General features: G+C 42.3%; 1 protein-coding gene across 1 annotated transcript in view; it reads right to left on the bottom strand.

The window, feature by feature from the left end:
- The window catches only part of SLC38A6 (solute carrier family 38 member 6), a 65779-nt gene that overhangs the window by 48069 nt on the left and 2018 nt on the right, over window positions 1-15692 (bottom strand). Inside the window, exons 2-3 of the mRNA XM_075843705.1 lie at window positions 14432-14562; window positions 11623-11696 (exon numbers count right to left, since the gene is read on the bottom strand). Coding sequence (XP_075699820.1) covers window positions 11623-11696; window positions 14432-14562 — 205 coding nt within the window. The remainder of the gene's footprint in view (window positions 1-11622; window positions 11697-14431; window positions 14563-15692) is intronic.

Raw genomic sequence — 15692 nt, 5'->3', positions numbered from 1 at the left:
TTCTCCTTCAAACTTTGCTTTCGTCAAAGAATGCTCCATTTGCAGCAATTACAGCATTGCAGACCTTTGGCATTCTAGCTGTTAATTTGCTGAGGTAATCGGGAGAAATTTCCCCCCATGCTTCCAGAAGGCCCTCCCACAAGTTGGATTGGCTTGATGGGCACTTCTTGCGTACCATACGGTCAAGCTGCTCCCACAACAGCTCTATGGGGTTGAGATCTGGTGACTGTGCTGGCCACTCCATTACAGATAGAATACCAGCTGCCGGCTTCTTCCCTAAATAGTTCTTGCATAATTTGGAGGTGTGCTTTGGGTCATTGTCCTGTTGTAAGATGAAATTGGCACCAATCAAGCGCTGTCCACAGGGTATGGCATGTCGTTGCAAAATGGAGTGATAGCCTTCCTTATTCAAAATCCCTTTTACTTTGTACAAATCTCCCACTTTACCAGCACCAAAGCAACCCCAGATCATCATATTACCTCCACCATGCTTGACAGATGGCGTCAGGCACTCTTCCAGCATCTTTTCAGTTGTTCTGCGTCTCACAAATGTTCTTCTGTGTGATCCAAACCTCAAACTTCCATTCGTCTGTCCATAACACTTTTTTCCAATCTTCCTCTGTCCAATGTCTGTGTGCTTTTGCCCATATTAATATTTTCCTTTTATTAGCCAGTCTCAGATATGGCTTTTTTTTTTGCCACTCTGCCCTGAAGGCCAGCATCCCGGAGTCGCCTCTTCACTGTAGACGTTGACACTGGCGTTTTGCGGGTACTATTTAATGAAGCTGCCAGTTGAGGACCTGTGAGGCGTCTATTTCTCAAACTAGAGACTCTAATGTACTTGTCTTGTTGCTCAGTTGTGCAGCGGGGCCTCCCACTTCTCTTTCTACTGGTTAGAGCTTGTGTGTGCTGTCCTCTGAAAGGAGTAGTACACACCGTTGTAGGAAATCTTCAGTTTCTTGGCAATTTCTCACATGGAATAGCCTTCATTTCTAAGAACAAGAATAGACTGTCCAGTTTCACATGAAAGCTCTCTTTTTCTAGCCATTTTGAGAGTTTAATCGAACCAACCAATGTAATGCTCCAGATTCTCAACTAGCTCAAAGGAAGGTCAGTTATATAGCTCCTCTAAACAGCAAAACGGTTTACAGCGGTGCTAACATAATTGCACAAGGGTTTTCAAGTGTTTTCTAATCATCCATTAGCCTTCTAACACAGTTAACAAACACAATGTACCATTAGAACACTGGAGTGATGGTTGCTGGAAATGGGCCTCTATACACCTATGTAGATATTGCATTAAAAACCAGACGTTTGCAGCTAGAATAGTCATTTAGCACATTAACAATGTATAGAGTGTATTTCTGATTAATTTAATGTTATCTTCATTGAAAAAAACTGTGCTTTTCTTGCAGAAATAAGGAAATTTCTAAGTGACCCTAAACTTTTGAACGGTAGTGTACGTCACCCATGTTAAGAAAAAAAGCTACTTATAAAAGTTTTTTTTATGCGGGATGGAATAGCGTATTCCACTACGCTGTTCCATACTTCAAAAGAAAAAAAAAAAAAAAAGAAGTGCGCTGACTTATACCAGCCTGATGGAGGCCAAAAGGACATTCTTATGGCCTTTATCAGGCTGATTGAGCCCTATGGACATGTTTAGTGTGTACGTCGGAAGCTTTCCTACATGCTAGACATAGGGAAAAAACTAGATGTGAACAATGCCTGCCCTCTGATAATAAATGAGATCGCACCTGAAAAGCAATCTTTACAGAACAGGAAGTGCCAGTCTACTGTGGACTGCAATATTTAACAAATGTAAACATAAAAACGTTAAATAGGACATAACTTCGTTTTATTTCTCCGTTTTTACCTGCTCACATGTTTAGGCCGCTTTCAGATGGCCGTAATATGACCACATTTTAGATTCCGTATTACAGCTGCCCTATAGCTACATAGTTGACAAGGTTTAATAAAGAAAAAAGGTCCATTAAGTCCAACCTATAATACTACCGTATAATCCAGAGGAAGGCAAAACCCTCATGAGGTTGATGCCAATTCCCTCATTCCTCACGGACTACAAATCTGGCAATCAGAATAAATCCCTGGATCAACCTCCCATCTCCAGAATCTAATACTCCTAACTTGTAATATTATAATTTTTCAAGAAAGGCATCAAGGCCCTTCTTCAAAGTGTCAACCATCACAACATCCTGCGGGCAGAGAGTTCTATAATCTCACTGCTCTCACAGTATAGACTCCCTGTCTGACGGTGGTGAACCCTTTTCTCCTCTAGATGTAGAGGATGCCCCTTGTCCTGGTTACAGGCCTAGGTGTAAAAATAGCATTAGAAAGATTTCTGTACTGTCCAATTCTATATTTGTACATTGTAATTACATCGCCCCTAAGCAGTATTTTTTTTTCTAAACTGAATAGCCCCAAGTTTAACCCCTTCCCGCTCCTTGACGTACTATTACGTCATGGCAGCTGTATCGTTCGCGCTCCATGCCGTAATAGTACGTCACGGGAGTAACGGCCGTTTCGGCCGTCCTCCCGACACATACAGGAGCTGTGACGCTGCTGTCTTGTTCAGCAGCTGTCACAGCTCCTACAGCGGGGACCGATCGCTGTGTCCCCGCTGATTAACCCCTTAAAAGCCGCGTTCTATAGAGATCGCGGCTTTTTAGGGGTTAAGCTGCCATCGCCGGCCTGCTACGCGATAGCGGCCGGCGATGGTGACTATGGCAACCGGACACCAAACAATGGCGTCCGGCTATGCCATAGACGGAAGCCTAGTGGGTCCTGACAACGTCAGGACCCACTATGCTTGCTGTCAGTGAGTAGCTGACAGTTCTAATACACTGCACTACGCATGTAGTGCAGTGTATTAGAATAGCGATCAGGGCCTCCTGCCCTCAAGTCCCCTAGTGGGACAAAGTAATAAAGTAAAAAAAAAGTTAAAAAAAGATGTGTAAAAATAAGAAAATAAAAGTTTTAAAAGTAATAAAAGTAAAAGTCCCACTTTTTCCCTTATCAGTCCTTTATTATTAATAAAAATATATAAACAAACAAATAAACTATACATAATTGGTATCGCCGCGTCCGTAACGGCCTGAACTACAAAATTATTTCATTATTTATCCCGCACGGTGAACGCCGTAAAATAAAATAATAATAAACCGTACCACAATCACAATTGTTTGGTCACTTCACCTCCCAAAAAATGGAATAAAAAGAGATCAAAAAGTCGCATGTACCTAAAAATGGTACTGATGGAAAATACAGTTCGTTACGCAAAAAATAAGTCCTCGCACGGCTTTATTGATTGAAAAATAAAAACGTTCTGGCTCTTAGAATAAGGTAACACAAAAAGTGAATGATTGTTTACAAAACGTATTTTATTGTGCAAACGCCATAAGACATAAAAAAAACTATAAACATCTGGTATCGCCGTGATCGTATCGCCCCGCAGAATAAAGTTAATATATCATTTATAGCGCACGGTGAACGCTGTAAAAAAAAAAGTATACAAAAACAATAGTAGAATTGCTGTTTATTAGTCACCACGCCACCTAAAAATGGAATAAAAACTGATCAAAAAGCCGCATGCACCCCAAGAAAACTACAATGGATTCCTCAAGGGGTCTAGTTTCCAAATTGGGGTCACTTTTGGGGGGTTTCCAATGTTTTGGCACCACAAGACCTCTTCAAACCGGACATGGTGCCTAATAAAAAAGAGGGCTCAAAATCCGCTAGGTGCTCCTTTGCTTCGGAGGCCGGTGCTTCAGTCCATTACCGCCCGAGGGCAACATGTGGGATATTTCTCTAAACTGCAGAATCTGGGCAATAAGTATTAATTTGTGTTTCTCTGATAAATCCTTTTGTGTTATAAAAAAAATGGTATAAAAAGAGTAAATTTCACCTCTACTTTGCTCTAAATTTCTGTGAAACACCTAAAGGGTTCATAAACTTTCTAAATGCTGTTGTGAATACTTTGAGGGGTCTAGTTTCTAAAATGGGGTGTTTGATAGGGGTTTCTAATATATGGGCCCCTCAAAGCAACTTCAGAAATGAACTGGAACCTAAAAAAATAAATAAATGAGGCAATACTTCGCTTCTTACATTATACTGATAATGAGCCGTGCCCACTCCGAGATGACCCCAGTTTTGACCGTTTGTATAAACGGAGACCCCTATTAGACCGTTCCAGTGCCCGGTTTTCCCAAGCATACACCCCCGAGAAGTGTTTTTCTATTGATGAGTCCCTGGTACATTTTAAAGGGAGGGTTCAATTCCGCCAGTACCTGCCAGGTAAGAGGGCAAGGTATGGCGTGAAGATGTATAAGCTGTGCGAGAGTGCATCAGGGTATACCTACAGGTTTAGGATATATGAAGGAAAGGCCACCCCCAAACCAGACTGCATCCTGGACTACAATAGGTACATGGGAGGGATGGACTTGTCAAATCAAGTCCTGAAGCCCTACAGCACCATGCGGTGTGGTATAAGAAGCTGGCCGGGCACATCATACAGATGGCTTTGTACAATGCGTATGTGCTACGTCGATGTGCAGGCCAGAGGGGAACTTTCCTGGAATTTCAAGATCTAATCTTTAGGGACCAGGAAGGGGGGGCACCCAGTACTTCTGGAAGCGAGGCCACACGCATCGTACCAGGGCAACACTTTCCAGGAGAAGGTCCCCAAACCGGTGGAAAGGGAAAGAGTCAAAAGAGGTGCAGAGTCTGCTATAAGAGGGGGATAAGGAAGAACACAATATACCAATGTGACACGTGTCCCGAAAAACCAGGGCTCTGTATAAAAGATTGTTTTAAAATGTATCATACATCCCTTGATTTTTAATTTACCCTGATGCACTCCGCACAGCTTACCCCCCTCATCTTTCCCTTCTGAGCCCTGCCGTATGCCCAGGCAGCTGATAACAGCCACATGTAGGGTATTGTCGTACCCAGGAGAACCCACATTACAATTTAAGGGGTGTATATCTCCGGTGGCGCATGCTGGGCACACTATATTGGACACTGAAATGGCATATACATATATAAAATTGCAAATCTCACACTGCACCATCTGCTGCGCATTATCTTTTACACAGTACCTGTGGGGTCAAAATGCTCACTACACCTCTAGATGAATGTCTTAAGGGGTGTAGTTTTTAAAATGGGGTCACTTCTCGGGGGTTTCAACTGTACTGGTACCTCAGGGGCTTCTGCACACATGACTTAGCACCAGAAAAGCTCCAGTAGGCCAAATGGTGGTCCTTTCCTTCTGAGCCCTCCCATGGGCCCAAAGGGCAGTTTATCACCACAAGTGGGGTATTGCCGCACTAAGGACAAATTGGGCAACAAAATGGGGTATGTTGTTCCTTGTGAAAATAAGAAATTTTGATCAAAAATGACATCTGATTTGAAAAAATATCATTTTTTTCATTTCACAGCCCAATTCAAATAGGTGCTGTGAAAAAACTGTGCGGTCAAAATGATAACAAAAACCATAAATGAATTCCTTGAGGGGTGTAGTTTCCAAAATGGGGTCACTTCTGGTGGGTTTCCATTGCTTTGATACCTCTGGGGCTCTGCAAATGCAACATGGCACCCGAAAACCAATCCAGCAAAATCTGGACTCCAACAAACACATAGCGCTCCTTTCCGTCTGAGCCCTCCCATGGGCCCAAACGGCAGTTTATCACCACAAATGGGGTATTGCCGCACTAAGGACAAATTGGGCAACAAAATGGGGTATGTTGTTCCCTGTGAAAATAAGAAAATTTGATCAAAAATGACATTTTATTGGAAAAAATATCATTTTTTTCATTTCACAGCCCAATTCAAATAGGTGCTGTGAAAAAACTGTGCGGTCAAAATGATAACAAAAACCATAAATGAATTCCTTGAGGGGTGTAATTTCCAAAATGTGGTCACTTCTGGTGGGTTTCCATTGTTTTGATACCTCAACGCCTCTTCAAACCTGGCATGCTGCCTAAAATATATTCTAATAAAAAAGAGGCCTCAAAATGCACTAGGTGCTTCTTTGCTTCTAGGGCTTGTGTTTTAGTCCACGAGCGCAGTAGGGCCACATGTGGGACATTTCTAAAAACTGCAGAATCTGGACAATACATATTTAGTAGTGTTTCTCTGGTAAAACCTTCTCTGTTACTAAAAAAAAATTGAATAAAATTGAAATTCAGCAGAAAAAATGAAATTTGCAAATTTCATTTCCACTTTGCTTTAATTCCTGTGAAATGCCTGAAGGGTTAAAAAACTTTCTATATGCTGTTTTGAATACTTTGAGGGGTCTAGTTTTTAAAATGGGGTGTTTTATGGGGGTTTCTAATACATAGGCCCCTCAAATCCACTTCAGAACTGAACTGGCACCTTCAAAAAAAGGCTTTTGAAATTTTCTTAAGAATATGAGAAATTGCTGTTTATGTTCTAAACCTTGTAACGTCCAAGAAAAATAAAATAATGTTCAAAAAACGATGCCAATCTAAAGTAGACATATGGGAAATGTGAACTAGTAACTATTTTGGGTGGTATAACCGTCTGTTTTTCAAGCAGATGCATTTAAATTCTGAAAAATGCTATTTTTTGTAAATTTTCTCTAAATTTTGCAATTTTTCACAAATAAAGACTGAATATATCGACCAAATTTTACCATGAACATGAAGCCCAAAGTGTCACGAGAAAACAATCTCAGAATCGCTTGGATAGGTTTAAGCATTCCGACGTTATTACCACATAAAGTGAAATATGTCAGATTTGAAAAATGGGCTCTGAGCCTTAAGGCCCAAACTAGGCTGCGTCCTTAAGGGGTTAATAACCTTTCTTGCTACTGCAATCCACCCATTCCCTGAATTACCTTGGGTGCCCTACTTTGCGCTCGCTCTAGTTCAGGGATATCCTCCTCATACACAGGTGCCCAAAATTGTACACAATATTCCATATATGGTCTGACTAGAGATTTGTATAAAGGCAAAACTATGTTCTTGTCATAAGCCTCTAGGCCTCCTTTGAAGCATCCCATGACTGCCTGGCACTGGTTGCTAAAGTTAAATGTACTGTCCACCAATATCGCCAAATCGTTTTCAATAGCAGTTTTACCCAGTGTTTTACCGTTTAACGCATAATTGTAAAATCTGTTTCCTCGGTCGAAGTGCATAACCCTACATTTATCCACATTAAACTTAATTTTACATTTCTCTGCCCAAACCTCCAGCTTCCTCAAATCCCTCTGTAGTATTACATTATCCTCCTCTGTGTTGATTACTTTACAGAGCTTAGTATTATCTGCAAATACTGAAATCATACTCCGTAAACCCTCTACAAGGTCATTTATAAACATATTACTGTGCATGGTTCTACTGAACCGAACGTAGATCACCAAAGAACCTTATAGTGATCCAAGTTTGGTTCAGTAGAACAAGAGGGGTCCGGGAGTTGCAGCCGTAGTGTGAATTTCAAAATGTGGCCATATTACGAAACTCTGAAACTGGCCTAATCGAGAAGTGTATGACTAGTCTCAGTAGTTCTCTGTATGAGACCAAGCAAAAACATTCAAGGGTTTTATAGGGGCACCTTCTTTAACCTTAAAAGGGGTTTTCCAATGAAGGACATTTATAACATATCCGCAGGATATGTCAGATAGATGCGGGTCCCACCTCTGGGACCTGCACCGATCTCTAGAACGGGGCCCCTAAACCCTGTTCTACCGCTATGTGTGTCGGCTGATTTCCGACCATGAAGGTGAAAAACAGTGTAGCTCGAATGCTATGCTGCTTCCAGAACTGCTATTCACTACTATGGGAGTTACGGAAACAGTGTAGCTCAGCAAGTTATGCTGTTTTCGTAACTCCCGACCATATAATCAGGAAGTGGCCGGGAGCCAGCGGGAGCAGAAAAAAAAAGGTAGAACGGGGTTTAGGGGGCCCCCGTTTCTAGAGATAGGTGGGACCCGCACCTATCTGACATATCATGTGGATATGTCAAATGTACCTCGTAGGAAAACCCCTTTAAATGGGATCCTCCATCCCCCTCACCTATCCCAGTACATACACCTCATTAGTCTTCATACCTATGGTAAGAGTTCTCTGGAACTAATAATTAGGCCTCATGCACACGACCGTAAAAACGCCCGTTATTACGGGTCGGAATCACGACCCGTAATAACGGGCTCATAGACTTCTATTGGCGACGGGTGCCTTCCCGTTTTCTCACGGGAAGGTGCCCGTGCCGTTGAAAAAGATAGAACATGTCCTATTTCAGGCCGTAATAACGGCACGGACAGTCCATAGAAGTCTATGGAGCTCTCGTAATAACGGGTGGCTACATGTGTGCACCCGTCATTACGGCAGCGTTGCTAAGAGACGTCAGTAAATAGTCACTGTCCAGGGAGCTGAAAGAGTTAACTGATCGGCAGTAACTCTTTCAGCACCCTGGACAGTGACTACCGATCAGTATAAACCTGTAAAAAATAAAAATAAAAGACTTTCATACTTACCGACAACTTCCTGCTTCCTCCAGTCCGGTCTCCCGCCCGTTGCCTTGGTGACGCGTCCCTCTCGACATCCGGCCCGAAGTCCTGGATGACGTTTCAGGCCATGTGACCGCTGCAGCCAATCACAGGTCAATCACAGGCTGCAGCGGTCACATGGACTGCCGCGTCATCCAGGGATGTCGGGCTGGATGTGAAGAGAGGGACGCGTCACCAAGACAACGGCCGGTAAGTATGAATTTCTTTAACTTTTATTACAGAAAAAGCTGTCCCTTCTCTCTATCCTGCACTGATAGAGAGAAGGGGCTGCCGATTAGTGCAGTGCTATTTTGCCGCCAAAAACGTGCTCGTAAATACGGGTGGAATACGTGTGACACCGGACCCATATTTACGGGCACGGGTTCGTAAATACTGGTGCAAAACGGGTGGAATACGTGTGACACCGGACCCGTATTTACGCCAGTATTTACGGGTGGGAAAAAATACGGTCGTGTGCATGAGGCAGAGCCTAAATTCCCTTTTACACTGGAAAATGATGAGGCAAACGAGCGTTCACGGAATGCACGCTCCTACTAATTGCCCTGTGTAATCAGGGCAACGGTCAGCCGATGAACGAGCAATCGGCTGACTATCGTTTTAAACATGTACAATTTTATCGTTGTCGGCAGCACATCTCCCTGATGTGCTGCCAACATGATAGAAATGTAAGGGGACGAGCGATCGGAGAAACGAGCGCTCGTCCCCATACTCCTTGTGAAAGGAGCAGACGCAGAAAAAAACGCAGCGCATTTTTTTGCCCCTTTTTTTTTTTAGACATTTAAATCCAATGCAAAAACTGCTTCAAACTGGCTTCTTCTGCATCCCATTGATTTCAATGGAAGGTCATAGGCGGAAACCGCTCCAAGAAAGCGCACACCGCTTTTTGCTTTTCAAGTAAGTGGTCAACAGCCACCCGGGGATAAAAATGCTGCCTCCCATTTAAAAATCAATAGGGGGCACTTTGGGGCGTTTTTTGACACGGATTCAGATGCAGTTTCGGTGTAAAAATCAGCGCCAAAAAATGCTATGTAAACTAGCCCTATGTGTGAGCATATGAGACAATTTTAAAGCAAGGAATTTTTACATAACCTTTGGACAGAATCATCTGAAAGAGCAAACATAGGGAAAAGTCTCAAAGATTGCATGATGGGCTAACTGCAAAGGATATCCAAGTACAAAGATCATGGTTTTTTTTATACTAAGACCACAGATAAATGTATGGGCACGTGCTGTGCTGTACAGTGTTTTGGTAATATGAAGCGTTCCTAGTAACATAACAGGGCTGGTCTCATAATGTAAAACTCTAAATCAAACAATTAATGATCCCTTATACCAGCACCAACTTAATAGTGTTTACTGCATAGTGGGCTAAAATTTTGACATTTAAAGAGGACCCGTTACCTCTACTGGCATGTCTGTTTTAGTAAATACTCTACGTTGTGCCGTTCCCCTTTTATTCCTACTGTAAACGTATGAATGAATTGAAAAGTGGGTGTTACCATTCCACTGGTCAAAGGGGCGTGTCCCTACAGTCTTACTCTAAGCACTGATTGGACATTGTCAGACTCTGTAGGGACACGCCCCCAACTAGTAACAGCCAGTTAATTTATTCATACATTTCTTGGAGGAATAATATAGGAACGGCACAATCCAGAGTTCCAAGAAAAGATGCTCTAGAATAGTTATTTCATACAAGTACTTATTAAAACAGACAGGTCCTCTTAAATGCTATATTTATATGTAGATGCTAACTAAATCCAGCTCTGAAGGTCTACGGTTGGAGTCCAGTATGGCTCCATATTACAGAGCTCCAGGGACTGTGTTCTGCCACTCAAGCACCACATATACAGCATCTGATGGAGCACATAACCGCAAATAATATGCTGAAGTTCTGATCTTCAGTTTTGGCGTTTTTGGGCTGGCAATCAGCCATTATAAATGATTGGACGACTGATGGCCGAGCGTTCAGTGTACATATACACTGTCTATGATTTTAACGCTCTCCTACATCTGCTGTAATGCGGTTGATAAAATCAGTACAGGAGGGGGGGGGTGAGATTTCCCTATCACCCATTGTCAATGGTGTTATCTGCCTGCAGCTTTATAATGGAGGTGTAAGTAAGTCTATGGGAAAAAAAACACGAAAAAAAAAGCCTCCAACTCCAGGCGTTTTTTTACATACATTTTAAAACGCAAGATGGAGACAAAATATCTGAAGGAGACATAATCCTGCCTGTGATGATGAGAGGACTTCTGAGAAGTGATATCTACGGAACAGGAAGAGTCAGTCTATGGCTTCGTTCACATCTGTGTCAGGGCTCCATTCTGACGTTCCCTTGGAGCTTTCCATCGGAACGGAGCTCTGACTGACACAAACGGAAAACATAGGTTTCCATCACCATTGATTTCAATGGTGACGGATCCGGTGCCAATGGTTTCCGTTTGTCCCCATTGTGCAAGGGTTCTGTCGTTTTTAACGGAAGCCTTGCAAAACGGAAACCATTGGCACCGGATCAGCCACCGTTGAGCTCAATGGTTTCCGTGTGTGTCAGTCAGGGCTCTGTTCCGACAGAAAACGCAGACAAAACGGGACCCTGGCGCAGATGTGAACGAAGCCCATTATGAATGGTGGATCCTGTGTTATCTATATAGCGGTGTTACCGGTCATTGTAATCTTCTCTGTGATGATAACGAGATGACTGCTGAGAAGTGATCTCTACAGAACAGGAAGGGTCAGTCTATTGTGAGGCTCAGTGGCCAGAGCAAAGACGGCGATGTTTAACATAAAAATTAGACTTAGAACAGGATCACACACAGTTTTGGGTACGTTTTTTTGAGCCAAAGCCAGAAGTGGATCCGAAAGGAAGGAAAGATATAAAGAAAAGACTGATGCATCTCCTTTCTTTTGTTTCCATTTGTGTGTTTGACTAAAAAAGCTGAGACAAAAACGATATCAAAGCTGTGTGTGTGTGTGTGATCCTGGACTTAAACAATAGGTTACTAAATGTGTAATCTAGCATCCTGAATGTCATGGCTTCATAGTATATCACAGACTTGTACAGATCTCATTAACTTACCTGTGTGAATGCACAAACAAAGCAACAGATGAATGGAGTAGGCGGCCAAGAGGGCGACTATTAGCAGCAGGATACTGAAGGACAAAGAAGAAGAACATGTGGTTTTTCCATTACCATTTTATTCAATGCTCATTTAAAGAGGCTCTGTCACCACATTATAAGTGCCGTTTCTCCTACATAAGGAGATGGGCGCTGTAATGTAGGTGACAGCAATGCTTTTTATTTAATAAAACAATCTATTTTCACCACTTTATTAGCGATTTTAGATTTATGGTAATGAGTTGCTTAATGCCCAAGTGGGCGTATTTTTACTTTAGACCAAGTGGACGTTGTACAGAGGAGTGTATGACGCTGACCAATCAGCGTCATGCACACCTCTCCATTCATTTAGGCAGCGCATAGGGATCCTGCTAGATCCTTATGTGCTGTCTTATACTAACACATTAACGATACTCAAGTGTTTAGACAGTGAATAGACATTCCACGGGATGTCTATTCACAATCTCTGCACTTCGTTACTGTTTTTGTGGTAGTTACAGCAGAGCAAAGCCTAATCTCGTTGTAACCTGTCATTTACCACGTAATCTTGCGAGATTACGCTTCCACTGCTGTAACTACCATAGAAACAGTAACGAAGTGCAGAGATTGTGAGTAGACATCCCGTGGAATGTCTATTCACTGTCTAAACACTTCAGTATTGTTAATGTGTTAGTATAAGACAGCACATAAGGATCTAAAAGGATCCCTATGAGCTGCCTAAATGAATGGAGAGAAGTGTATGACGCCGATTGGTCACTGATTGGTCAGCGTCATACACTCCTCTGTACAACGCCCACTTGGTCTAAAGTAAAAATACGCCCACTTGGGCATTAAAAAACTCATTAGCATAAATCTAAAATCGCTAATAAAGTGGTGAAAATAGATTGTTTTATTAAATAAAAAGCACTGCTGTCATCTACATTGCAGCGCCGATCTCCTTATGTAGGAGACAGGACACTTATAATGTGGTGACAGAGCCTCTTTAAGCCTCCTTCACACTTAGGGTATGTTCACACACAAACTCAAAAACGTCTGAAAATACGGAGCTGTTTTCAAGGGAAAACAGCTCCTGATTTTCAGACGTTTTTGAAGCCACTCGCGATATTCGCTGCGTTTTTTACGGCCGTTTTTGGAGCTTTTTTCAATAGACTTTATGAAAAACCGCTCCAAAAACGTCCCAAGTAGTGACCTGCACTTCTTTTTCGCGCCCGTTTTTCAAAATGGCTGCGTAAAAAAAACTGCCCATCGGAACAGAATGGCGTTTTTCCCATTGCAATCAATGGGCAGATGTTTGGAGGCGTTCTGCTTCCGATTTTTCGGCCGTTTACGCTCAGTATTTACACAGCATGTGAATGGGATTTGTTTTATCTCATCCACTTTGCTGCTACTGTATTATGCTGCAGATTTTCCGCAATGAATTCCGTTGTGAAAAGGCCGCAGTATTTACGTAACGTGTGAACTGACCCTTAGGGTAGGTTGACATGGAAGTTTGTCAGACAAAAGAAACTCTGCCCCAAAAATTCCTTCAGGATTTTTGAGGCAGTTTTTTTTAGGCTTTTTAAAAATAAATCAAAATAGAAAAACCGCGAGTGGCGTTTTTGGTGCGGATTCAGATGCGGTATCCGTGGAAAAATCAGTGACAAAAAAATAGCCATGTGATCTGCCAGAAGTGTAAGTTCACTTAATATTTATTCTGTGTAAGACACATTTTGTACTTGAAATGTTCTTTGGCCTGGATGGAAAGTCGGATTCATGACAGATCAACACGAGAAGCGCCAAAATGAGTCAAACACAGACTGCTGAGCAGCTTCCTCTTTCATTACCTTGCAGGGCTGCTAACTCTTTACAGTCCTACATTTATTAAAGGCCAGCAATAAATGTACTGAATATATAATAGATATTTTATAATATAATGATATATTATAATGATTCAAAATATATCATAACTGCTTTGTACAGATTACAGTTTATACAGTAGCCATTACTGGCTCAGAACCAAAATGGTATTTGCGCCCAATTCCTATGGGCAACAAGGATATGTTTTGCTCAGCCATTTTTTATACATGCTTTAAAGTTGTACTGGGCCGATTGTCATTTCCATAGACTTTGAATGGAGCGTCAGCGCATCCTCGCCCGCCGCTCCATTTAATGTCCTGTTCACTGCGGTCGAAAAGCGAAGAGGAACGGGGGTCCAGGACTTCTTACAACCGGTGGGGTCCCCAGCGACCATTTATCACCTATCCTGTGGATAGGTGGTAATAGTTGATTCAGGTACAGCCCCTTTAAGGTTTTATATTAAACATATTGTCCTTACTCCTCAGACTAAGCGTCTCATACGTGCAAAGGTTTAATTGTAAAATTCACTTAAATCTAAAACACATTATACAGAAAGTGAGAGCAAAAATAAAACTAATAATTATAAAAAAAATAATAAATGTAGAGAAGGGTGGTAGCAGATCCATGGCATTGCTCTGCAAGGTAGACAACAGAATATAGACTGCTCTTTAGGACAGCCTGTATTCCGCCTATTGTACAACAGAGATAGGTAGCGTCAATGCTCTATTATCAGATGTCTTTCGCTCACTAAAGGAGGCATTTTAGCCCCTGTTTTATGGCTATAACATCCAGACCTCTACAGAACCGAATGGAGTTCATCACGGGCTTCTATGTTGCTCGAAGTTCGGTTCAGTAGAGCCCTACAGAATTCAGCCATTTCTGCATTACGGCTATGTGAACCCGGCCTAACTGCAATACTAGATAAGAAACACACCTAAATCCAATTATTCCGGTGTTGGCCATGGCATAGGACAAGCCGAGAATACCACTTCCCATGATGGCGTTCATTAAATTGAACACAGACAATCCGAAAGACGCTCCGGGGGACGACCTCCTCTGTGGCCTCTGCAAGACAATAATTACAAGAAGCTCGGCTTTATAGTCCTATATTAGAGGATAACCATTTTATTAGCACTCCCCATAACAACTTATAATCTGTGGGACAACAGTGGGGAATGTGACATGTCTGGGAATTTGAGAACGTAGGGAATTTCTATCTAAGAAATTGCATAATTGGTTTACATACGTGAAAACTTACCTGATGTGCTGTACAGTAATGTATAGGAAAGTCATGAAATGAGCATTAAAGGGGTATTCTGACTACAGAGCTTTATGGAATATCCACAGGATGTGCTTGACTGCCTCCATTAAAGGGGTTTTCTAGGACTTGGATATTGGTGACCTATTAAGATAGGTCATCAATATCAGATTAGTGAGGGTCCGACTCTCTGCACCCCAACCGATCAACCGATTTAAGGGGCCGCGGTGCTTTGGTGATCACTGCAGCCTATTCATTGCTTACCAGGCACAGCGCCATAAATTTTGCAGTGGCTGTGACTGGTATTGCAGCTCCTGCCTATTCACTTGATTGCTGCCATACCCGGCATGGCTACGAAGCGGTGACTGGTAAGCAATTAAGAGACAGCAGCGCATACTAGAGCACTTTGACCCCTTCAATCAGCTGCTTAGTGGCAATGCTGGGAGTCCGACCTTCACTGATCTGATATTGATAACCTATCCTACAAATACGGTAATTAATTAATATCCAAGTACCAGAAAACTCATTTCAAATCTATAAAGTAACAAAAACAGCCGGGTAAGCGTGCTTTGCTGTTTCCTGAACTCTCACAGACTACAATGGAGAGAGATGTATAGGCACAGCCTGTTCTCCTGTTCACCACCAGCCCCTCTGGATTGCCAACAAGGGTCAGGAGGTGCCCGTTTTCCCAATGAGGTCCTGTGGGTATGACAAAAATGTCTGTAGTTGGAATACCCCTTTACACTAGGGCAGATTTATAAAACGGTCACACACACAGTATGCATACTGTAATATAGCAGCAGAATATAGACTATACGGACTACTACATGTAATACATAGTGAACTAGTATCCATGTACCAGTATATACACATAGCTGCCCTCATACTATATAAATAGAAAATACAAGCCCGGCATTCTACATATACTATATCCACA

The sequence above is a fragment of the Rhinoderma darwinii genome, chromosome 12 (genome assembly GCF_050947455.1).
Source record: "Rhinoderma darwinii isolate aRhiDar2 chromosome 12, aRhiDar2.hap1, whole genome shotgun sequence".
In the NCBI taxonomy this organism is placed as follows: domain Eukaryota; kingdom Metazoa; phylum Chordata; class Amphibia; order Anura; family Rhinodermatidae; genus Rhinoderma; species Rhinoderma darwinii.
Note: the sequence above shows the minus strand (reverse complement) of the source record. Positions and strands in the feature narration are given on the sequence as shown.